General features: G+C 40.0%; 1 protein-coding gene and 2 long non-coding RNA genes across 6 annotated transcripts in view; all 3 read left to right on the forward strand.

Moving 5' to 3' along the window:
• The first annotated feature begins 318 nt into the window (after window positions 1–318).
• On the forward strand, window positions 319–11,297 carry LOC130916386 (uncharacterized). The gene is made up of 3 exons (XR_009063268.1): window positions 319–462; window positions 10,667–10,836; window positions 10,982–11,297. It is a non-coding gene; the product is annotated as an uncharacterized LOC130916386 (long non-coding RNA).
• Window positions 1,172–2,639, forward strand: LOC130916387 (uncharacterized). The gene is made up of 3 exons (XR_009063269.1): window positions 1,172–1,990; window positions 2,308–2,439; window positions 2,547–2,639. It is a non-coding gene; the product is annotated as an uncharacterized LOC130916387 (long non-coding RNA).
• A 14,370-nt stretch (window positions 11,298–25,667) lies between the features above and the next one.
• tle3a (TLE family member 3, transcriptional corepressor a) overlaps window positions 25,668–26,801 on the forward strand; it is a 43,221-nt gene continuing 42,087 nt past the window's right edge. Inside the window, exons 1-2 of one of the 4 annotated variants that reach the window (XM_057836573.1) lie at window positions 25,668–26,159; window positions 26,526–26,662. In XM_057836573.1, coding sequence (XP_057692556.1) covers window positions 26,639–26,662 — 24 coding nt within the window. In that variant the 5' untranslated portion in view covers window positions 25,668–26,159; window positions 26,526–26,638. The remainder of the gene's footprint in view (window positions 26,160–26,525; window positions 26,663–26,801) is intronic. The other 3 variants (XM_057836572.1, XM_057836570.1, XM_057836571.1) reach the window with 3 other exon arrangements.

Consider the following 26,801-nt stretch of genomic DNA (forward strand, 5'->3'; position numbering starts at 1 on the left):
ATGTAACATTTTTTAATATATTAATTAACATGAGTTAAAGCATTAGTTAATGCATTAGTTAATGCATAACCAGAGAGTAACTAATGGTTTTGTAAAATTAAAAATGTACAGTATATGTAATAGATTGGAAATATCCCATGATTGATAAAATTCATATATATGTTAATTAAAAAGACAGATGAAAAAAAACGTGGTAAAATGTTAGTGTTGAAGAAGGGGTTAAAAACGGATTTTGAAATGGATAACATTATTAGCATTCATTGAAATCATTTTTAAAATAACTGAAACGATGTGAGACCTGCTCTCCTAGTTTAGCCTCAGTGAGAAAAATGATCGGCGATCGACTAGCAGTGTCTGCTGAATGAAGGAAAAGGGAAAGCTCGCCACTTTGCCTCATTCTCCTTTGAGCTATTGAAGGCAAAACATCGTGGTTTGAGTGTTCATTCTGATATCCCTATCCAGGTATGAAACACTGCACAAAGCATTTACATATACATTTGTAAATATTTCGTTTGATATATATTTGTATTACTTTTCTGTGAATGTTAAAAATGCCACTTTTCTCTGTATTGTCTTAGCTAGTTCGCCAGTTAAGGGGTAAAATGGCCGTCATTAACGGCCGATAAGGTCAATTGTTTGGTTGTTCGTGTTTATATTTATCTTCTTTGACATAGTTTGCAATTTTGTATTACATGTCTAACAGAAGCTTGAGAGAAATTAACATGTTTATGATTTTTTTCTTTGTCTGTAAAACTGACTATATGAAAAAGCCTTTGGGAAAGTGCACATTATTTAGAATGCTAATGATATATTTTTGATACGTTTTTCCTGTTTTCTTGGACATTTTATGTTAAATACAATTCTCCTTTGAGCTATTGAAGGCAAAACATCGTGGTTTGAGTGTTCATTCTGATATCCCTATCCAGACTGCAACATATATAGGCCTATTTAGGGTTATGGTTTAGGGTTAGGGTTTGTTAACTTAAGCATATATAATTTCTTAGTTAAGGGACACGTGTGCTACACTTTACAATAAGGGTCCAAAAAACATTAGGTAATGGCAGCGTTTCCCCTACATAGGATTTATCGTGGCGGGCCGCCACACCAAAATAAAAGCCACCACGCCTTGCAAATGCGATTTTTATTTTATTTTATTTTTTTAAGATTTAAAGATCCATTCTAATTTTTAATTAGTATAATTTAACATGACTTCTAAATGAATATATGAAGCTCATTTGTACACACGATTTACCATAAGTCGTCTGAAATAGCATGTAAAATACAAATTGTTCCTTTACATGCTTTATTTTGAAAAGCGTATCATTTCTATTGAAAGCTTGCGGCTGGTACGTCGGCTCGGCGCAGAAATGGAAATCGGGAGACGAAACACAGAAAGGCATTTGAAGTTAATGAATGTACTTCTGGTTTAAAACTGTGAAAATGACCTTAATATACTGACATTGACGTAACGTTTAAGTTCATTATGGCATGTTTTTGATACGAATCGGTCGCGTCCTACTCCTAGCATAGCATTTGTTCGGCGCTGACGTCACTCGTTGTTATTGATGTACAGTATTTTGGAAAGAGAAAAGTTCCTGAGGACGAGGGTCCGCTAACAAAGTGACGATTATTGTTTGATGATTTAGACCATCATGTTCAGAAATATTTAATGAGCGTCCGAGGCTAATTAAATATTTCGGAACGTACCGGAGGGCTCATGCTCTCAGGTGCTCTTCATTTGCGAATGTATTGGCTCTCATGTTCGGAGGACTAGAAATAACCAAATGGTTATGGCAAGCGTAGTATTCTAATGTTGAGATAAGGTTTTCAAGAACTGAATGAGACCAGATAGCACATAGAGAGGCAGATCAGGATGGCGCAGAGTCCAGGGTAGGAGAAGTAAGCAAAAAAACCAAACAGGAAATCTAGCTGGACCCAACATGGACAAAAATGGCAAAGTTCAAGCTGTGGCTGTACCACAAAAATCAAGGTGAGTGTTTAGAATCGTGCACCAATCATTTTTAATAATCATATTTGTATTATTTTATCTTAAATTGTGATATTGAAAAAGGTTCATTTTCTATAACCTGGCATAATGCTTATCGAAAAAAAAAACAAAAAAAACAGATGGCATTTAAAGAAGTATTTTTAATCTCATTGAAACAAATCATTATATGAATGTGTACTAACAATCAGAAAAGTAACTCCCACAAAGACACTTCAGTTTGAACTGAAGTTGGATTGGCTAATGTAAATTTAACATATTTAATTTAAATCCAAATGGGTAATCCATTGAATGTGTTTCAGAATATGGACCAGGTCAGCATGATGGCACCACAGACTGATGAATGGGGAGTGCTGCTGACAGCAACCGTCCGCCATTGCGTTGACAGTTACCATCTCAACAGTGAACTGTGAGATTTTTCTTCAATGACCTGAGTAAGACATTTGGTCAACTGTACATTGTACTGAACTGCACAATGTACATTTGAGATGCTTGAGTGTTTTCATTTCCTAGATCTAATTTTTTTCTAATTCCTGTGTAGGTAAAGACAGACTTGAGGAACAGGTGGACCATCTTGTAGCATGCCTCACATTGACTAATAAATGGATCACCTATTGCCGACCCCCCCCCCCCCCCCTTTTTTTTTTTTTTTTTTTTTTTTTTTTTTTAAGTCCAGGAAAATCAAGTGTTCCCAGGCAGGATGCAAACTTTGCAAATAGATCTTTGTTATGGTTCTTGAAAAAAATAAATAATAAAATTAAAAAACAATTTAAAAAATTCATATTTGTCATGATACGAAACAAATTCGCCGCGGCACAACATGATGGGGTTGTCCGACTCCGACGCAGTCCACCACCACCACAGCTTCAAAAAATCCTAGGGGAAACCCTGAATGGTTAATTAAGGTTAAGTAATACTTATGAGGTACGTTCATGTGAAATAATACCATACTTAAGGTTAGGTTAGCAGCACCCAAGGACTCACAGAGCAATGTTTCTCATTTTAAAATAACATAATCACTTACTAGTACCAGTATAAATTAATAACTATTTATTAATTCAGTAATGTATATGTGAATTAATGTTAAGTAATGTATAAGATACGTATATTATATATTATAACCTAACCTTAAGTATGGTATTATTTCACATAAACGTACCTCATAAGTATCACTTAACCTTTATTAACCATTACTGAATGCTTTTTGGACCCTTTTTGTAAAGTGTAGCACATGTGTCCCTTCACTAAGAAATTATAAATGCTTAAGTAAACAAACTCTAACCCCATATAGGCCTATATATATTAGGGCTGTCAAAATTATCGCGTTAATGCGCGGTAATTAATTTTTTTAATTAATCACGTTAAAATATTTGACGCAATTCACGCACATGTCCTGCTCAGACAGTATTCTGCCTTTTGGTAAGTTTTACAGCAAGGTTTTTTATGCTGTCTAACAGCGAACTCTTGTGGTCGCTTTGCGACATGGTTTATTGCTTTCTTGCCAGTTCAGTATGGCTGCACGACATCTCGGGCTGACGCCTACGTTGTAATGTTGTGCTTATATGATCCTTGGACAAGATTTGTCCGTAAGTATGGTTGTTGTAAAGAATGTACATATTATGTTAGTAAGCGAAATGTTATATTTTTTGTATGAGACGGTTTTTGTTTATGTTTAGTGAACCTGTATAGCGTGCTAAGCTAACGTTGTTGCTAATGCAATGCTTGTGTACTTTTTTTTGTAGTTTCACTTCGGGGTAAAGAGGACAGTGGTTTGAGGCCATTTTATTAATAAATCAGATGAAAAAGGAAGAAGTCTGATTATTAAGGCGTCGTTCACTAGCTGTCTAGCTTTGGAAAAAGTAGACGCTTCGGAGTGAGGACAGCATAGACAGATTTAAATGACAGTAGAGTGAAATGCCCACTACAGTCCATACGGTAGTATGTTGAATGTATACATCCATCTTGTGTCTTATCTTTACATTCCAACAAACTATTTTACAGAATATATATATAATTTACAGAAAAATATGGCATATTTTATAGATGGTTTGAATTGCGATTAATTACGAATAATTAATTTTTAAGCTGTAATTAACTCGATTAAAAATTTTAATCGTTTGACAGCCCTAATATATATATATATATATATATATATATATATATTTTTTTTTTTTTTTTTTTAACCAAACTATTAGGTACTGTTGGTTATGCATTAAGTAATGCATGAACCAATGTTAATTAATATATTACTAAATGTTAAATAAGGGATTATGGAATTATTTTACTGTTACTTAAACATTAGGTATTGTCTTAAAATGCATTGACTAATGCATTACCTTAATGCATTAACTCATGTTAATTAATATATTAGTAAATGTTAGATAAGGGATTAAATGAATTATTGTCATGTTACTTAAACATGAGTTATTGTTTAAAAATGCATTAACTAATGTTAATTAAGGGACCCTTATTGTAAAGTGTTACCAAAATAATGTTTACTTTTGTTTTGTGATGCATGCTTTTATTTTGCTGCTGGAAGTGCAGAGCAGGTACTACTTTCACATGCGAGTAAAGCCTAATTTATGCCTCTAAGTTGCGGTGACGGAGTAGCGACGATGTAGACCCTCCGTCATGAATGACCATTCGAAGTTCTGCGTCAAGAGAACGCTTTGCTCTGTAATTCACCACCGAGCCACTAGAGGAGTGTTGCATTGTGTTTGTGCACTTTTGGGGGACTCTTGTTGAATTCCTAGAGTTTCATTACGGTTAGACAACAATGACAACAGAGATGGAACGCTTGAATGTGGATCTTCAGCTCATTAACATTGAACAACGAATGTTGATCATACAAATGTTGAGGTGCTGGCGATGCAGAAAACGGTTGCGGAGGTGGTCTGTCTGACTGTTGATGTCGCACAGGGACTGGCAGTCACATTACGAATTCTATCCTCGGGTGGAAGCCAGCTAGCTTCAAACTGGCATCGAGCGATGTTTCCAGCGTTTTGTCTGAGGTCTGCAAAGCATTGTGGACAGCCCTCCAGCCCGATTTTTGCCATGTCCTACAACCAGCCAGTGGGAAGCCATAGCAAATTTCTGGCGGCTATTGAACTTTCCAAACTGCATTGGAAGCCATGGTGGTAAACACTAGAGGCGTGCAAAATTTCCGATTCTTAGATTATTCGCGATTCGGCCGTGGAAGATTCGAGAACGATTCACAAACATCTAAATTCCGATTATTGAATTATACCAGGTAAAGCGGAAATAAAACGCAGTCAGCGCGGTCTTTGGGACGCAATGAGGAACGGACCGAGAGTAAATATCATGTGCAGCTAATGCCGCTAGGTAAAAAAAAACAATAATACCTGACTGCGGCCGTCAGCCGCTACAAACAGCGCCCAGTTGCTAGTTGCTACAAACATACAGCAACATACGGCTATGGTAGATATCACATATATCTAGACTAGATGTGAAATGACAGACTTTCCCGCGCTAGAAAACAGGCGCCATCTTAAAGCAGTAGACTTCTCTAGAAGGCTGTGTTGTAGAGAACCTAATTACTTTTTATCTAAAATACCCCTAAATCGGCAAAATCTTGACTTGAATCTATCTTTAAATGATGAAACAGGTTTGAGGGAAATTATGGAATAATGGGCACAATTTTAACAACTTAAACGGTTGATTCACAACATTAAATTAATTGCATGTAGTTTAAAGCTGCTGATACAGAATGGGGACTTAATTATTTTATTTGCTGTTTTTAACCGGTAACTTGATACTAAAATAGTAGTTTGGTTTATTTAGCCTGAGAGGATTTTTGAACAATTTTGGAACAAATATACAAAACATTAAAAAGAAAAAAATGGGGCGGAGGGGGGAATCAATAATCGATTTAAAATCGAATCGGAGTCTCTGAATCGTAATCGTAATCGAATCGTTAGGTGCCCAAAGATTCCCACCTCTAGTAAACACGTTATCATAAAAGCACCGAGGCACTCTCGATATGTGATGATGTATCAGGTGTGTAAACTGTTGTTAAAAATTAAACATCAAAACAACTCCTATGACACCAAACCTGTGCTTTATTCTTCATATAATTGAAGTGTAAATGTAAATAAGTCACAGACTCACAGCAAACCTATGTACAAATAAATGATAAAGTGTACGAGCCAAAAATACGGCATAAAGTGATAAAAAGCTGGCCGGCTGAGCGCTTCGTGTGGCCATTCGCCTCTGAACACACACATACTTGTCTCGGATGTTCTTCCATTTTTTTTATCCATTTGCTGACCTCCAGCCCCGTATATTCAGCAATCTCCTTCCACAAATTGCTTGCCATTTGGCAATCTTTATAATGCCTTGACGAAACATTGTACAAGTGGTCGTACTTGCAGACCTCTTTGATGATCCTCTCGCCGGCTTGGTCCATTTTTGAGTGTAGTGCAAGAATGTTCGTAAATGACAGCGATTTTGCGCTGAACAGGAAACAACAGTCTGAGCAGACCAATCACAGTCCGTTTGTGCCACGTCACCATGTGTTGACGTGACGCGTAGTCGAGATTTTGTGGAGGTGCACGTCAGGCTACGGCATAGGGTCGTAAAACGGGTCTGCCGTGACAGTGTACGTCCGCTGCAGAACCATAAATCAGCCTTAAGAGTGCATGTACACACGAAGAAGTGGGCGAAAGACGAGTGAGAGCGTGAGGGGATAGTTTACAGCTACAAGTCTGTGTGCACATTTGTTGTTTGTGAAGCATTCACAGAGGCGACGCCTGTATATAACACCTTTTATACTGTTTATTCTGTGTTTTCAATTGTGGTTGAATACTTGGGGCGGGTTTATGTGATTGTTTTTGATGATGTGCGGATGCTAACTGATACATGCTTATCGTTTGTGTGGATTGTTATTCCTGTATCAGTAGATAGTTTTAAACACAAATTTGAATTGCTGTTATTGAAGACGAAACTGATTTAATTTAATTTTTATTTTAGTTTCATTCTGCAAGTGTTGATTTCATGAGCAGCTGAATAAAGTCAGTACACCATTCGGACGTCTGACATCGTAATTTCGGAGCTTAGTTCGCTGTCTAGCTGGACTTAGCTACAAAGTCTTGGTGAGGACAGTACAATGACGTATAATAAATGTTTTTGACTTGTTATTGTGAGATTTAGAGGTCTGATTTACGTGAAAATTCGGATTACGTCGCCAGCATAGGAATGGAACTACTTCGTAACCCGGCGACTACCTGCATTCCAAATACTGACCATAACTTCAACATTGACTGCATTTAAACGTTCATCCAATCATTAGCCGTGCCACTTACCCTGGTTGAGGGTTTTGGGGGTACTGGAGCATATCCCAGTTGACTATGTAACTTAGCCAACATTTTAGATGAATTGGTTTCATAATTTAAAAGAGCCAATATTTTGTGTAATTTCATTTCAAATTATTTATCCCATTTCTTCAAAAATCTCTCATAAGTTGGATGAATCTTGCACTATGTTTGTGGCTGAGGTAGAACAGTGACGGTAAGATATCAAGCAAGATATTTAATATTGTCTTGTATTGAATCTTGGTAGGTTGTGTATCGTACAGTATTTGTGAACAGTGACACTATAATACTATAATCATTCCTGGTCCATTAGCGTTTGTGCTGCTGAGTTGCTGTTTTATCAGGCTGCCTGTGTTTACTAATGACAGTGAGTTAATAGGTACCAGCAGAAGCTCCACCTGACTGTAACTTATTTAGTCAGCAGGTCAATCTACGCTGCACATAAACACATCTCATTAGTCCTCCGTCCTGTCCTTTGTCTCCCGTTCCGGCACCCCGCGTACGATTTGTCTCCATTTATTTGAATCTCAAACATAATGAGATTCTTCTAGTTAGGATGGATAGAATTGAGGCTGCGATGCCATTATTCACCCTCGCTGTGGAGAAGTGGATAAATATAGTTGCTCTATGATGTGTGCAAACTGTAATGCATTCGAACTGGAAGGAATCGCAGCGAAAACGTATTTCAGGGCTAATAATGGTGTGTTGAAAAATTATAATTGATTTACATTTAGTTTCTGATCCTGTAATGCTCGTCTTCCTATCATTTGCCTGTTTCAGGTCCTTGCAATAGTGAGAGTTACTTCACATGAAGTCTTATCTTTGTTTGCCCTCTTCTTCTAAACTTCGGGGGCCATAAAACACATTCTTGGAACTATTAATTATATTTATACCCTTGGAATAGGTTACACTGGAAGATTTTGACGACTCATCTAAGTGTATGCGGGATTCACTGAATTCTTGCAACCCACAAACCAAATCTGTGTCTAAAGCCCCTTTCAGACATACGCTGAACTCTGATTAAATCCCGGGATTCAAATGGGTAGCACTTATGTCTGAAAGCAATATCCCGGGTCGACTGACACTGACATGACACGGACATTAATTGGGTCGCATCCTAATATAATGGCCGTACTTACCCAGGACGTGGCATGTGCGAAAGCAGCCGTTGAATTCCCGGGTCACAGAGCGAAGGCTGATAACATAAATACCATGACGGCCAATCGTCATTTCCTCTTTCTCCGCAGTAAGACGAAAAGCGGTAAACAAACATCGCAATTATCAACATGACAAACTGGAAATAGCAAAATCAAACTGGAAACATATCGCTATTGGATCTTAGAGCCGAGAAAGAGAGTCCATCATTCCTCTTTAGAAATGTATGGTTTATTTTGTTGCCGATGCCGACCAAAAATGACGGAACGTCCGGGTTATAAAATCCAGTCCTTCCCACACAGAGAGAGTCGAATCGCCAACACGGGACAAGTCTGAAAGTGTCCAACATTTTCCCATGTCTGAAAGGCATGACACAAGTATATCCCGCGTCACCTTACACGGGAATTTACCGGGATATAAGTCCGAAAGGGGCTTAAGCAGGGGTGAAAATGGCTAGAATTTCTTGCCGGAACTCCCAGACGTGAAGATCGCCACGGAACCATAAATTTTGTTTATGTATTTATTTTCATTTGGGGGGGGGGGGGGGGGTCAAACCTCCTAAAAGCACAGTTATTTCTATAACACATACAAAAACTGATTTTCATTCAAAATTGTATTTTTTTAATGATTTGCAAAATAAAACAAAAACAGCAATAACCCCAACCTCCATCTCCTAATTTTTATTTTCCCTCATTTCCTCACATACTAAATGCCAAATCTCAATTTTAACTACTTACGAACATAGGATATTGTATATTAAAATGAAGTTAACGTAAATATTTACTTGTGCCTTCCTTTTTTTTCAATAATAAAGATATAAGTAACATACATTCAGATAAATAAGTGCAAATGACTTATATTATGCAGAGTGAAATGGAATATATTTTAAAGCCCGCGCAAAGATTGACTTTTTAAATCATAAGGAAATGAATAAGTAGCCTAACATAGATGAAAAAATATATGTCCAAAGTGCACATTGACAGCTAAGATGTTCTGAACCTCCCCATCAGAGCAAATAAAACTAAATATGATAAATAAGCCTCCTCAACTTGCTCTTAAAGATTTGATCCATTTTCTGTTGCATTGCCCTTTTTTGTCACATCAATTCAACAAACTTTTTATTTTTTTTTTTGCTGTTCCAAAAAACATGCACTTTTGAACCAATCAGAGCTAACTATCTCTGCTGATCACATGTCAGTATGTCAGCCAATTGAACGGAAAAATGAGTCCAGGCGTTTTGCTTTGCTACGTGCATTTGCATATCGACGTGACTTGTCATCATCCGACTCAGATAACTGCAGGAGCTGGTGAAACCTCCATGCCGTCCGTGGAATAAAATAAATAACAAATATCAGTGGAAACGGATTACGCTACACAAGCACTTTATTATGCTTGTTATTAACCGTTGTGTATGTAAATCTGATGTTGGTTGATTGTTTTCTTCTTGGAGATGAAATTCATGTGTGGCAGCTTCGCATTTTTTTTACATAGCGTTTTTACAGTTGCCGTCATATTTTTGGAATCAAAGCACTGTGTACCGGAACAGCATTCCGGCCCTGAATCTTATACCAGAACTGCGTTCCTGACCGTTCTGGCCCACTTTCACCCCTGGGCTTAAGACTGAAATTGTTATCAAAACTACGATAAAACATTTAAAGGCGACTTTGTTTTTGACTGGATATTCCTTTGTGAATGAGTTTACCCAAAACAACAGCGAGAGATGTCCAATCTATTTTCAACTGGGAGGGCTGACAGCGAATAATTGCTGCCAGGCCTCCCAGTCAAAATGGATTGAACGTCTGTGGCTGTCAATAGCAGACAATGTGCGAACATGAAACTAAACAGAAAGGTCAAAGATGAAGTCGTCTAATATAGATCCCACCCAAAAATGACCTCAAAATGGCCTAATAACCTCCAGGGACGTTTGTTTCATCCATTCTGGCAGTATGTAAGTAACACAATGCTTGTAAATCCCAACTAAATCCACAGTGGAGGGATTTATGGGCCTAGAGAGGTGAGCTTTCCTTTTGCTTCCAGACAACTGCGTGCGTGACATGTAAATGTGATCATTTGGCGGGTCAATTATCCTTCTTGCCTTCACTCTATTTGGCTGCGGCTCTGTTTGGCTGCTGAGAGATAGCGCGATAACCCCATACGCCTGTCTCCCTGCCCCCAGCTTTGTTTGATCCCCGGCAGGCGCAGCTTGTCAGTGTATGCTGGTGAAACGTCCCTAATCAAAGAATCTGTCGGAGCGAGCCGGAGCGGCGTTCCGCGGGGCTGAGCATCATCACGGCCTTTCATGTCGCGCGGCTGAAAGGAGAAATGGCCGAGAAGGATCTTTAGCAGGTACACTGTGCGCTTTGTTTACGCGTTGTCCTCGCAGCGGGACACGCAGATGGCCAACAATTATTTCTCTGTGTGTGCGTCGATGCTGGCGGGCCACCAGCTCGTGTGAGATTGGTGTAATCCTTTATTATTTATGATTGTCTAGGATTTTTGGCTCAAGATTGAACACAATCTGTCGAATAACACCAAGATGAGCGCCAGGCGGAAGAGTGGAATGAAAGGCAAACAAAAAAGGAGAGAGTGCACATGGAAATGAAGATACAAGGCTTGCTCCTGAATCCAGCACACTTTAATCCCATTAACACCGACTAAATAAACCATTTGTTTTAAGCTTGCCACTGGTGCTGTTTATGATAATGGGCCGCTCGCTGGAGGCGATTTCACAAGACTTTTGGAGGGCACCGGTTAATAATTAGATTTAATAAGGAAGTCAATTTCCATCCTCATTTGAAATAAAAATAAGAAGCTTAGCCTCTTTTATGTGTGTGCTTTCATCTGTTGATTTGGACGGGCTTCTCGATTCTAACTTTCACATTTTTAACCCATCTGTGCCATTGTGTTGGTATAGACCCTACCCACGTGACGTCACAACTCTGCTCTCCTGACTGGTGCCGCCCACTTGTCCGGCAACACATCGTGTTGACCTGTTACGGCTACGTACATTCCTCCTATTTACGACGTGTTTTTCTGCTCGTTAACATTAATAATCAAAATGGTGAAGGCGTGTGTGGCGGTCGGTTGCAATAACAGAGAAGATAGACGGAGAGACTTGAAGTTCTACCGGATTCCGAGAGACACGGAGAGGAGAGAGCGAGATGGGCTGCTGCAATTCGACGAGAAAACTGGGCTCCAAACAATTACCACAGATTATGTAGTAGTCATTTTATATCTGGTAAGATGCATTTAATATATATTTAGAGGGTTTTGGGCTGACAACCACAATTAAGATCATTACTAGGCTAATCGCCGACAACATACACGTATGTATGTAGTGAGTGCTATCGCTAAACCATATAAACATTAAAAGCCCTAGCTCCATTGACAAATGACATGAAATACATTAGACTTGACAGTGGATGTTAGCAAGAACAAAAGATTTTGAATTGAAAATTTCGTAACTCACCTTCCGAGCACAAGATTCCTGCCGAATTTTCGTGTACGAGGACCTGTTTCACCCAACCAGCAACATAGCATTTATAAGCCTCCAAGCTCTTAAAGTTTTTCAAACTTTCGTGAGAATAGGCTGATTTTGTGTGGACAAGATAGTTGTAAATATCAGGGTCAGGCAGAGACGGTGAAGGCAGCCAGTCAAAAATCATCGATTTAGGCATCAAATATGGATCTGGCGACTGTATAGAACGAAGCTTTTCCACATAACGCCTTTTATGCAACACATCCAGTGAGTTTACGGCATCAGAAAGCACCGGGTCTTCCATGAAATGCATTTTAAATTCCTCGATCAATTGAAACCAATGCTAATACAGAGACAAAATGACGGACAAGTGGGCGGAACCATACAGCGAGCACGTGGTTTTATGACGCCGGTGGGTAGGCTCTATAGGACATGATCATCGACTGTTAAAAAGGACTGCACAACCAACCATGACAGACGCCATGTTTTCCTTCCAAGTTTGTGCAGCCCATATAGACCCTTCTCACCTACGTCACAAAATGACGTGTCGCTGTATCCGGCCGCCATATTGTCCGTACTTTTTAGACCTATTCTATTGTTTTCAATTAGTCGTGCAAGTTATAGAGCAATTCATGGAAGCCCCGGTGTTATCTGACGCTGTAAACTCATTGGATGCGTTGCATAAAAGGTGTTATGTGGAAAAGCTTCAGTTTATCCATTCGCCAGATCCATATTTGATGCCTAAATCGATGTTTTTCGGCCCGCTGTCTTCGCCGTCTTTGCCTGACATCTGCTACCCTGATATTTACAACTATCTTGTCCACACAAAATCAGCCTATTCTCACGAAAGTTTGAAAAACTTTAAGAGCTTGGAGACTTATAAATACTTCGTTGCTGGTTGGGTGAAACAGGTCCTCGTCCACGAAAATTCGGCAGGAATCTATCTTGTGCTCGGGAAGGTGAGTTACGAAATTTTCAATTCAAAATCTTTTGTTCTTGCCAAAATCCACTGTCAAGTCTAATGTATTTCATGTCATTTGTCAATAGAGCTAGGGCTTTTAATGTTTATATGGTTTAACGATAGCACTCTCACTACATACATATATAATATGTAATAAATATGAAGTGCAATAGCACTACTCCAGATTGTCCCTAGTTGAATTTATTTTTTGGCTTTTGACATCAATAGTGAAATTGTAAATTAATTGTATGACAACTGTCTTATTATCCCCTTATAATTATATATTTTCAGGTAGTTCATTCACAACGTCTGAGTGTATGTTGTCGGCGATTAGCCTAGCAATGATCTTAATTGTGGTTGTCAGCCCAAAACCCTCTAATATATATTAAATGCATCTTACCAGATATAAAATGACTACTACATAATCTGTGGTAGTCGTTTGGAGCCCAGTTTCCTCGTCGAATTGCAGCAGTCCATCTCGCTCTCCTCTCCGGGTCTCTCGGAATACGGTAAAACTTCAAGTCTCTCTATCTATCTTCTCTGTTTTTGCAACCGACCGCCACACACGACTTCGCCATTTTGATTATTAATGTTAACGAGCAGAAAAACACGCCATAATAGGAGGAATTTACGAAGCGCTAATGCATTAAAATCACGAGTAGACGGACAACATGGCGCGGGGGCGTGGCTGTGACGTCACGTGAGTAGGGTCTATATGGGATATTTGCAGAGGTGGGTAGAGTAGTCAAAATTTTACTCGAGTAGCATTATTTCAAAATAATATTACTCAAGTAAAGGTAAAAGTAGTTATCCAAAAAATGTACTCAAGTACAGTAAAAAAATATTTGATGAAAAGAATACTCAAGTAATGAGTAACATTGTGAGTAACTGCTTACATTTTTCCCCCCTAAGCATAAAGCTATCTATATGAACTGTTGTTATAACGATACTGTACGATAACACATTACAAAACCACATTAAACCAAAGGGGGAAAAAATCATTTAATTCTGGTGAGAGAAAAAAAATTACAGAAATGTTATTTGTCCAAAGAGCATGTGTGCCCTCTTGTGAAGAAAATAGTTCCTAGTGAATAGTTATTTCGTACTTACTATTATGAAATTAAAGGGATAAGATCTCCGATTTTCTGTGGCCAATCTGTGCCAAATAAAACTGGGACAGTGGTCAAAACCCACGCTTTCGACTCATGTTGAGGGCAGCGCTCTATGTCAAATACTTCATTTTTTACGGTGCTTTAAAGATACAAAGTGATTGAACAGGCTGGCGTATTATAGAACGGCAAGCCTGCGTCTGATTGGTATAATGGAGTCATGTGATAATTGTTACAACTCTCATTGGTGAAACTGGTCAAGCTACTCTTGTCATGGCTGGCGAAAAAAATAATAAATGTAATATGTAGAATAAAGAGGAAAAATGTAACAACTGTTGTGTAGCCCAAAGTAACGGAGTAAGATTAGCACTTTTTTCACAAATCTACTCAAGCAAAAGGAAAAAGTATTACCTAGTAAAACTACTCTTAGCCCTTTATTGCCAAATGTACCACATTTGATACACCTAAAATTTCATGATTTTGAGACTAATTCAGAATTTTGACAATTCTTTTTGGAAAAAAAATGATGGATGTAAGTCAACACATGCATCTGCAGGTTCCATGAGAAAAACAAACAGGATTTAGCAAGGGTTATAGATATCAGCGCGCTTATTACACATATTCATTTTGACTTTTCTTTTTACAAATTTGAAGAAAAGGTTTCATTCGGACCTTATTTTTCAAATTTTGGGATTCTCTGATAATTGCTTCATGTTGCAGGTATTTAAAGGTTCAAAGTACATTTTTCTCAAAAAGTTACTCAAGTAAATGTAACGGAGTACATGTAACGCATTACTATACACCTCTGGATATTTGAAGGCAAAGCAAGACATCCGAAGACTCACGTTCATGTTCAAAAAAGTTCAGAATAAACAAGCATCCCATTGTGAGCAATCGCGGGTCATCTGATGACAATAACTAATATGTACCAACAATTTTTGCATGTTACTCATTAAGATCTACGATTTGTAGTCACAAAAGGTTAGCATTTTTGCAATCTACAATGACACTCCATAAACACAATAAGGATAATTTAGTGTGGTGAGGCCAAGCTACTCCGTTCAATGATATTTGCGGCCTTTGTCAATGCAAAAATGACCCAAAGACTCCCTGTCCAAAATCCAATCACTCTTTGAAGAGTTGTTTGTATAGTTAACTGAACAGCAAACTACACTCACCGGCCACTTTATTAGGTACACCTGTCCAACTGCTCGCTAACACTTAATTTCTAATCAGCCAATCACATGGCGGCAACTCAGTGCATTTTGGCATGTAGACATGGTTTGAGACAATCTCCTGCAGTTCAAACCGAGCATAAGTATGGGGAAGAAAGGTGATTTGAGTGACTTTGAACGTGGCATGTTTATTGGTGCCAGAAGGGCTGGTCTGAGTATTTCAGAAACTGCTGATCTACTGGGATTTTCTCTAGGGTTTACAGAGAATGGTCCGAAAAAGAAAAAATATCCAGTGAGCGGCAGTTCTGTGGGCGGAAATGCCTTGTTGATGCCAGAGGTCAGAGGAGAATGGCCAGACTGGTTCAAGCTGATAGAAAGGCAACAGTGACTCAAATAACCATCCGTTACAACCAAGGTAGGCAGAAGAGCATCTCTGAACGCACAGTACATCGAACTTTGAGGCAGATGGCCTACAGCAGCAGAAGACCATGCCGGGTGGCACTCCTTTCAGCTAAGAACAGGAAACTGAGGCTACAATTTGCACAAGCTCATCGAAATTGGACAATAGAAGATTGGAAAAACGTTGCCTGGTCTGATGAGTCTTGATTTCTGCTGCGACATTCGGATGGTAGGGTCAGAATTTGGCGTCAACAACATGAAAACATCGATCCATCCTGCCTTGTATCAACGGTTCAGGCTCTTGGTGGTGGTGTAATGGTGTGGGGAATATTTTCTTGGCACTCTTTGTGCCCCTTGGTACCAATTGCGCATCGTTGGAACGCCACAGCCTACCTGAGTATTGTTGCTGACCATGTCCATCCCTTTATGACCACAATGTACCCAACTTCTGATGGCTACTTTCAGGAGGATAATGCGCCATGTCATAAAGCTGGAATCATCTCAGACTGGTTTCTTGAACATGACAATGAGTTCACTGTACTCAAATGGCCTCCACAGTCACCAGATCTCAATACAATAGAGCATCTTTGGGATGTGGTGGAACGGGAGATTCGCATCATGGATGTGCAGCCGACTGTGTGATGCCATCTTGTCAATATGGACCAAACTCTCTGAGGAATGCTTCCAGCACCTTGTTTAATCTATGCCACGAAGAATTGAGGCAGTTCTGAAGGCAAAAAGGGGGTCCAACCCGTTACTAGCATGGTGTACCTAATAAAGTGGCCGGTGAGTGTATATTTGCATATGCTAAATTTTACTACAGTTTACTTTTTTTTAATTTTTTTTTTTTTAAATTATAATTATTAAAGAACAATTTAACAATTATAGTACAACAATTTCACACCCTATACAATTGCCATGAAGCAATGATATCGCCATACAGACCAAATTCAAACTTTATACCAGGTTTTAAACAAGTTTATTTTGATAGTAAAATTGAACGTTTGAATTGAAATGAATGGGAATTGCTCTTTTTTTCCCAACATCGGAGGTTGCCCCTTAAACAGGATGCTTCATCACAACTACAATTTGAACTAAAATGCAGTAATTGGGTCGAAGAGTTACAATTTTCTACAAAATGCTGAGTATCAATAAGAATGATTTCCATTCAACCAGAAGAACATTTGAGAAGTCACCGCTAACTCTCCCAGTTGAAATGGATTGGACGTCTTTCACTATCAATGGCACTGAAACATGATCCTTCTCTGCTATCTTACTCCACACTAAAGTCCATACTGTATTGTGTGGCATGTGGGAAAAAAGGTGCTGCTTGTGTTGAGCTCATCATCCCAACGGAGCACCAGGTTCTGCTTCGGCGGGCCCGTGTGCACAAGTTCCAGCTGGAGGAGCTCTCTGATCTGCTGTCAGAATTTTTACTGACAACTTCCTCCGTTCTCCGTTTCACTTCTCCACTCACCAATTTCCATGTCCACTCTCTCGACCTCTGTTTTTCAACTCAATAATGAACTTAAATCCTCCTCGGGGGCGGTAAAAAGATATATGTCTATATATTTTGTATGGTCTGTCTCTATTTGGGTTTGTCTGGAATGCGTCCACTATATGAGGACAGATGGATGCCACCATAGTAGGTTGGTTGTAAGTGACAATGATGTACGCTCGCACGCTCCAACATCAGCCCAAATTGCATTTTTTCAGCATGCGCTCGTTACCTTGATAGCGCGAGGAGACGGTCATGTGAAGTCATTCCCATGCCATGTGAATGGAATCATGAACCATGACTGAATGTAGGCCCAAAGAATCTTTTTAATCACATTAAGCAAACTGGATTATTGTTAACCAAATCTGCTCAAGTTGGGCTCAGTCAACTGATGCAGCTTGAACCACTGATGTGTTTAATGTTGACTCTTTTTAACATGTATGTGTACCAAATTGTAAAGCACATCCAGAAGGAGATTTTCGGCAACGGCAAAATGCCTGTGAAGTAGTTGCACCGACAAAATAATGGGGCCACTTTAGTGTGTTAGCATCAGAGTAACACGTTACGTTTACTCCGTTACATTTACTTGAGTAACTTTTTGAGAAATGTACTTCTAAGTAGGGGTGTGGCAAAATATTGAAATGGTGATATATGGTGATACTTTGTATCCCAAAAGGTTATCGATATGCTCCTGCCAAGAATTGAGATGTTGTTTTAAAAAGGTGTCAATGTCTAAAAAAAAATAAAATAAAAAAGAACCAACAAGTTGCTACCAAAATCTTCTACCATAATACCCAGATAGTACACCGACATTGAACAAACGTTGATTTTCCACCAAAATCATCAGTATGGTTGACATAGAAATTTTCGACGTCAAATGACGTTGAAACAACGTTGTTCTATAGTAAGTCAGGCGATGGTTGGGTTAACATTGTTTTATAGTTTATGAACTAATGTTGACAAATAGTTGATTTATGATTGACCGGGAGATATGATTGAAAAGTCATTGAATTATGGATGAGCGGGCGTTTTGGTCGAAAACATAACATTGATTCAGCGTTGTTCCAATATTATTAATAATCGAAATGACGTTTAGGTTTTGTAAGGGTTTTAACGTTGAAACAACATTGATTGAGGGTGCAAAAGTGACGTTGATTCAGCAGCGGAATGTTGATCCAACATCTTTTCAATGTCGGTCCACTATCTGGGTAGTGTCTGTTAACTCTAAGGCTGCATTAACGGTGCTCGACGCCCAATCCATTTAGACTGGGAACGTTCGTTCATTCGAAACCACAGCATTCACAGTCATTCCGCCCAATTTTCAGGGCATTTAGAGGTCACTTGCTGTTCATTTTAGGGCACCTGCAGGTCATTTCCTGTTGAATTTGAGTCACTGCCTATTCATATGAGTGAATCCCAGGTCACTTCCTGTTCTGTAACTCAAATAAACAGGAAGTGACCTATAAAATACCCCAAAATCAACAGGAAGTAACTGAAAATCAACAGGTAAATGACCTTAGATGGCCAAAAATTACCTCATTGCCTGGCAATGGCTGCAACTGGCGGCCATAGACGTTCAATCCGTTTGATTTCAAATGGATTGGACGTCTACTAGTGATAAACTCATTCCAATTCACAGCAGAAGGTTGTTTTTCTGTTTATTAGTTTTTTTGTAGAATATTCTAGAATGATTTCCTGACCAATGTCAGGACCAATCGTTGTATCGCCGTATCGTCAGATCATCGTTACCGTGAGCTTCGTATCGTATCGTATCGTATCGTATCGTATCGTATCGTATCGTGAGGTACCCACAAGAGGTGTTCCCACTCCTACTTCTAAGAGTAGTTTTACTAAGCAATACTTTTTCCTTTTTTACTTTTACTTCAGTAGATTTGTAAAGAAGAAACGCTTCTCTTACTCCGCTACTTTGGGCCACACAAAGTCATTGGTTCATTACATTTTTCCTATTTATTATACGTATTAGATTTTACTTTTTTTTTTTTTCAGCGTCTACAATTCCACCAAAGAGACGTTGCAACAATAATCACATAACTCCATGATACCAATTAGACTCAAGCCTGCCATTTTATGATCAAGCCAGCCTGTTCAATCATGTGGCGTCTTTAAAGCACCACAAAAAATTAAGTATTTGACATAGAGCACTGGCCTCAACATGACCTAAGCGCAAATAACCTCTCTCCCATTTTTATTTGGCAGTGATTGACTGGATATGATCCTTTTAATTTCATAATCAGAACTATGAAGGAACTATTCAAAATTCAACTATTTAAACTAGGAACTATTTTCTCCACTAGAGGGCACTCATGCTCTTTGGACGAATTATGTTTCAGTTCTGCAGATTCTTTTTCTCTCGCCGGAATCTTTTTTTTTTCCCATGCTTTGCTTAATGCAGTTATGTAATAGGTACAATATAATAATAGCAGTTCATATAGATAACTTAATTTAGATTTTTTTTTTTTTTAATACCATTGTTTAAAAAAAAAATACTCTCGATGTTACTCATTACTTAAGTATTCTTTTCACCAAATACTTTTTTACTTGTACTTGAGTACATTTTTTGGATGACTACTTTTACTCTTGCTTAAGTAATATTATTTTGAAGGAACACTACTTTTACTTGAGTCACATTTTTGGCTACTCTACCCACCTCTGGTTAGCATTGGACAAGCATTTTTATTTACAGCTTTCTCATTACGATAGCACGTAAACACTAACAAAGGTGCTGTTTGTTCTCACTTTTTCCCTTCGCACCTTCGGTAATGAGATGCTGAGCGCCAGTGAGACAAATGTGACAGAATTCGCATTCAAATTCTGAGATAACTTCACACACATTGGTAATTGTATTGTTTGATTATCTGACTAATATAAGTGCAATGTTATTGTTAGCTCACTTGTGCAAACAATATCAACTCAACACTTTTAAATGATGTGAAATTTATTTCGGCAACTCTCATGTTTGTGTCCCGTCTGCATTTTTGCTCTCCAATAAGAACTTTTTATCCACAGCTCATCAATCACTGGTTTATATGTCACCCTAGTTATCCTGTGCCGACAATTTCATCTTGATGCAACACACTTGCCTAAATGGAATCGGTATGTGTAGTAAAAAACTGTTACCTCTTTCCATGAATGACATGTATATACTTTAGAGACCTGCATGTTTGTTTGTGAATGTACGTCTCAGTCTAAACAGCAAGTACCAATGTATAAGTGCAACACAAACTCTGCCTGTGCAGATACAGCACCCAACATTTTCTGCCTCATGAACAAAAATGTGCACAAAGGGGGAAAATGGCGGAGTCATTTATTAACTGCCGGCTCACTTTAATGAGCCACTACTGCGCAATCCACAAATAGATGGCGGCTCATGGGAAGTTGTTTCACATTGTTGTCGATCTTTGCCTTGGGGGTACGTTTATGCGACATGAGCCAAGTACAAACAGGAAAGGTACAAGTTATGCAAAGATGTTCAACTAAGACGTAACCATTCAAGTTTGAAAAGTCGTGATATGCAATGGCACTTTTTAAAGGTACGGTGTATGCAAGTGCATATCCTTTGGTCTTGCCCAGAAGTGCATGGATTTACAATATTTATGTTCTATTTAGTGTGCAGTGATTTTTGTTTGCTTTGGTGCGTGCATACCCACCCCCCCGAAATGTTTTAATTTTGCCATAACCGTTGTATCTGTATGTGTTGCTCTATTGTCTGCATGTGCTGATTCAAATTTGAAACTTTTATTAAATTGTCATAACACTGTAACTATCAATGCTATTGATTAGCTATAGCATTTTTAATCATGTTTCAGCAACAATCTAACGGAGGGCAAAGCGGTGTAGTTGTTTTAAATACACGACATGTAATTCTGTTTGTTTTATGTTTGCTTTAACCGTGGGCTCCAACTGGGAGTGACATTAAACAGCCTGTTAAACAGCACTAGGCTGCCTGGCAAACTGTTGCTTGTCGTAAAATGATTGAGTTGAGTTCACTGCCACAAAAACAAGAGATGATGGTGTAATGCACATCCAGGCCATTGACGGCCAATAGACGTGCAATCCATTTGAACTACGTCGTCAATGGTAGCAAAAGAGTTTAAAATGTTGATCATCTATTTCTGCTCATAGTCTGCTGTAGGCATTTGAAAGACTGCACTTCCAACTATCCAACAACAACTCCTAAAAGTCTGCTGTCGCGTGCACAAACATGACTTGCAAGAGTAATAAAAGAAGTTGCGGTAAATGTTTTAACACTTGTATGATCCCATAGTAATTGTTTCATGGAAGCAAGTATTTGTTTGGTGTTAGTGTTGTGCAGAGAGTGAACTGCTTGGCAGCCTCAGCGAGAACAATCACTGCTCTGTCAAGAATTTGAGCCACCTCTGCAAATAGGCCAGTGTGTAATGCCTTGGGCTGGGTGTTCCAGTCAGGCTGGGCTTTCCGTGTAAATAAACAGTGTGGGGGTCTCATAGGGTGGAACCCCCCGCACACCCTTGCCCTCTCTGGGGTTTGGCTGAGCCTTTGTTGCCTTTAATCCAAGTGCTCTCTCTATTGCACAGCAAGGGGGGTTGCCTGGCTCAGATTAGGCTCTTGTGTGTGCTTGAGTTTCTCACAGAGTCCTTACTTTTGGGGGCAGGGGGATGGGAGAAAAAAAACACAGCCAACTCGCTTCCTCAAGGTGGCTGACAAGAATGACAAGTAGAACACTGCTGCTTTCGGACCTTAACATGACACAATGACCCTTGCATTGCCAACAGGCTCCTATACAACCAGTGTGAAACATGGCATGCTTTCACACTTCAGGCCTTGCAGAACATCACTAAACTGAGGAAATGTACTGATAACAGAAATCAATATATTTGTCAACAGCTATTATTTGACTATTTAATTTACTCAACCGTGAAATGAATATTGTTTTTAAGAACAGCTCAGTGTTGTTATAAGATTGTTAAGACATATTCTATAAATGATAGATGGTTTACCTTCCGGAATAAATATACAACAAATCAGATCACATCAGCTTTATTGTCATTACAACAAATGCAACGAAATTTCATTCCAGGTTCGTACTATGGATAGCAAGGGTGTAGGTTTGGTCTCAACATTGGTAGGGGCGATATAACAGCATAACCTGCATGTACAGTCTTTGCTCGGGAAGGGACATTGATAAGACCGAACAGATTTGGTGAACAGGGGTCAGGACTACATTTCTCATGAATATGAACCTAATTAATTGATAATGCTAAATCAGGGGTGCTCATTACGTCGATCACAATCGACCAGTTCATCGCAACGCTTGTTTGGGTAGCTCGCAGCACAAAAAAAAAAACCCTTTTTTTTTTTTTTTTTTTTTTTAAGATTTAGTTAATTATGATTATGTTGAGTGTATGTTGTGTTGTGTGAGCAACATATTAGGTTATGCAGCACCTCTCTCTCTCTAAGCAGCTTCTTGCTCACGTTTTTCTAGTTCTATTGTTTCCAACAGAGTTCAGTACATTTCTCACAGTTTAATTAACCTTAACAGTAGAAAACACAAACAGAGGGACACCTCTCTAACCAGCTTCCTACTCCAGTTTCACAGGTTAGCAAGTTTACACAGTTTAATTTTATGCTAACTCTGATGTAGCTTGGACTTTCAGTAGCAAAATTAGTGGTATGTTCCCCACCTCCACAACATTGGTGTCTTTTTAAATTACCTACACTGCCTGCTGCTGGCCGGAAAAAAAACTTCTATTATCCATCTTCTTCGATGGGGGTGGAAGAGGTGGCATGTTTTTTGACATGTATTTCCTTTGAGGCTGTGTGAGTGCGAGTATGCGTGTGTCGCGGGTGGGTCAAGCCTTCAGCCAATCAAACGTGTGTTTGAGGGGGGGAAATGGACCGACATATTCAGCAAGTGAAAAGGGGCAAATGTAAGTTGAACATAATGAAAATAGTTCACTTAATAATGGTAGGGTCAATTCTATCCTTGCAACATATGGGAAGACAATCTAAGACTAGGTTCACCCCGCAGGACTTAATGCACAAATCCGATTCTTTTGTCATATCTGTTTTTTGGTGTGTCCGTTCAGACTGCCTTTGTCCATTGAGCCCGTTCAAGTATTATGCATGCGCACTAATACGCAGTCCGACAAGCTCTGAGCAAGAAGACCCGCATGTGCAGAAGCAGTCAGAATCAGTCTGGATAGCTGCAATTAGGATCTTGAATATTTGCAAATCCAGACTTGTTAACTCCTGGGTTAGTGTAAAAATAATGAGAGGGCCATAAGGCATGAAACTACCAGTAGCATCCAGAACTGTAGCTAAATCAGGATGCCTACATTTTAGAAAATCGAGTGTTAGAACATCTGGGACAAATCCCATCAATCCCATCTTTACTTTGTCTTGACAAGTCCAACATTCAGTTGTCAAGGTTCACAGTTTATTATGTTGAAGCACACAATGACCAAATAACTTTCCACAGCAGCTCAAACAGCTGATTTGTCACAGCAAACACAAGCTTCAGTATACAGTAGATACGAGGCAAACTTCAGCTTTTGGAATATGTAAAAAGGTTGTCCGCCCGATTGCCTGCCTGAGCGGTCCACTGTACAACAAAGCCAAGGCAGCCCTGCCCTGCAAACACTCAAGATGTTATTGGAGCAATCCAACCCAAGTGTGAATGGGAATGACTAATGAGGACCATAGTGCTCACAAAAGATATGCTGATTAGGGTCAAATGATCATTCTCTGGTTACAAAAATGATTTGTATCAACTGATCCACCCTTGGTAGTTCTAGTGTTAAACCACATACGAAAGTGGCCCAGATCAGATTTAAAATGGTCCACTTCTATGCGACTTGTTCCATTCAGACTGTCAAGTTAATGTCTCACTCCAGTCGGAAGAACACGAAAAAAATTGGATTTGTGCATTAAGACCTGCAGAACCTAGCCTAATTGACCTATATAAGTGAACTCATTACATCATCCATATAAGGTTGCATAAAAGTTGGTGGGGACAATTTGCGCATCCTGAAAAGTTGGTAGTGTTATGTCCCTACCGTCCTTATGCAAACCTACGCCCTTGATGGATAGCACTCCGGAAAGTGTGAAATGGAACATTGGGCGCAGGAGTTTAGAAAAAAAAAGGCTGACCTTTCAAACTCCTTTAAAGGAAAAGGCTAATGATAGACTCGGGAAAAAAAACAAAAACTAATATTAAAAGCACATGTACATTACGAGAAATGCTGACACTCTAAAATATACCAACATTGATTTAAAATGATTGCGTTTCATAAAATTATTGCCATGCGTTGCTGTGCTTCATGGCATACCCCCCCCCCCCCCCCCTTTATTTGTCTCTGAATTAAAAAAAAAAAAAAAGAAAGAAAACATGGGAAATAATTCTGTGTGGCTACAAAGCATCATGTGAAATTTTGACTTTCAAAGTCACCACTTTTCAAGATGCATTAGGGAACAACCAAAACCACTAGCTAAAAAATAGAGAACTCACTACATCAGGCACTAGCTCTATAGTGATTAGGTGAGCGATTTGGAACAAAGCCATGCTCAATACAAACACCCTTCCGTCATAATATTGCGCCTCGTGCAAAAATAGGCTAGCTCTGTTAGCATCGGGCTAAAGGGTCGAACATTTTAACCACTTTGACCATGTGGAGGGAAAACTACAGGTTGTAATGCTACAACTGCTTCCTTTTCCCCTTTTGTTTAACATTGGCTCTCATTACCACGTGGTGGTAACAGATTGTTTGAACAGGAGAGAAAAGCCATTCGAAGCTAATTAAGCAGCTATTGCAGCCTCTATTCACAGGCAGAGGACCGAGGAGCACAGGCATTTGTCAGCGCTTGACCCCGCGTGGTATTGATTGACATAGCGACCGCGTGACTGACAGGCTCCAATGACGCCGGCCAATCAAAAGCCGCCGAGTAAGTGCGCCGAGTCGCCATTGGACGGGGCGGCTTAAAGCCACAGAGGCATCCCCACGTGGGGCTAGAGCTGAAGCTTCAAAACAAGGCGTCGGGGCTCAGACATGGCTGATGTTAATATCAGACAAAGGCAAACGGCTGTCCTCTACGCTGCAGCTCGGCTGGCACCCTAAATTAGCGCAAGGGCATCCGGAATGTGTCTTAGGAACCATCAGGATGTAGATATATAAAACAAGTCAAGGCTCCGGCGCTTTAATTTGATCGAGGATCGATTGGTCATTAACGTGTCCTTCACGGTGTTGTGGAGAACGACGGAAGGGAGTAAAGCGGCTGATTTGAGGGTTTTGCTTCACATATGTGGCTGGAAACCGTGTCACGTTGCATCAACATCTCGCACACAAACAAGTTCATTTGGCTTCGACGGGGGACGCGTCGAATTAAAAAAAATGGCGCGAGTACGCCTCCCACCCCTCTCCCTTCGGTGTTGGTCTCACCCGAGAAAAACTTTGATTTGGGCGGCAAACTAGCGCGCTAATGAGGGCGAGCAATATGGGCTGTTGTTGTGTGTGCGTGCGCGTGTACGCGTGCATGTGGCAACCAGGGGCGGGGCCATTGCTTCCGCGCGGTGTCGTCACCCGTTTCCCTTCGCATCCCCACGTGGGGAAGCCGCCCTCCGATAGGCAGATGTGGCCGTCGTCCCGGCGAGTAATCCGATTGGACAGATAGGCGCTTTCACGGTAGTTCAGCCCCGCTGCCTGTGTGTGGCAACCGGGCTAAACTGGACAACTGAGGGGGAAACGCGAGATGGTGGAGAGCACCATGTTACGCTTTTAAAGAATCTCCAGTCTTTTTGCGGACGCGAAAGGAGACGCTTTTCGCCGCTCTTTCGGGGATTACGGCGGCTAAATTCCTGGGAGGTTCGGGTTTGAGGCTCGACGAGGAGAAAAGTAGTTTTTGTTCCGAGCTCCGACCGCATCGCCGTCTGCTTTTGCCCACTGCTCCGCCGGTGTGGCAGGGGTGCGCTCCGGCGACAGGATGCTCCGCCACGCTCTCTTTCGGAGGGATTAAACGAGGGGATTCTAGGCTGCTTTCTCTTCCTCGGTGACGGGTACGTGTTCAAATGAGCGCCGGTTATCATTTTCTTGTTTTTTTTTTTCTTCCTGTAATTGGGGAAACCATTTGAACCGTCAACCCACACATCTCCGCGCCATCGTTCGCACACCACCTGCGTAAAAGTGGCTACTCCCTTTCCCCCGTTGTGTTTGGATCTATTTTTATTGCGAGAATGTGTTTTTTTGGTGTGTGTGTGTGCGCGCGAGTTTGTTTGCACCGCGATCGAATAAGGTCACCCTCGACGCGCCGCTGTTTCTTTGGCTTCCACTTACTGATTGCATTATTCTCACAGGGATTATTAGTTGCAAACAAAAGTGCATTTGATTGTACCCCTGGTGATTAAACCGCGTCGTTCTCCCAGCACAGGCTATTCACCACCTCTCCCCTTCACCGACAACAAGCCCCTCGGCTGCCTGCTCTTTTCAACCATTTTGCCAAAAGACCTGCTGAAATAAACAAAGGGTTCATTTCAAGATGTATCCACAAGGCCGACATCCGGTAAGAGGCGCTTCCTCTTCTCTGTATTGCATTTTTGACATAATTTGTTGGTGCTGTCGACATGGTTCCTGCTGAGCTGTTACCCTACCCCCCACCCCCATTTGCACCTTATCCAGTGTCCAAAAGGTTATATTTCAAG

This window comes from Corythoichthys intestinalis, chromosome 5, assembly GCF_030265065.1.
Source record: "Corythoichthys intestinalis isolate RoL2023-P3 chromosome 5, ASM3026506v1, whole genome shotgun sequence".
NCBI classification, from domain to species: Eukaryota; Metazoa; Chordata; class Actinopteri; order Syngnathiformes; family Syngnathidae; genus Corythoichthys; species Corythoichthys intestinalis.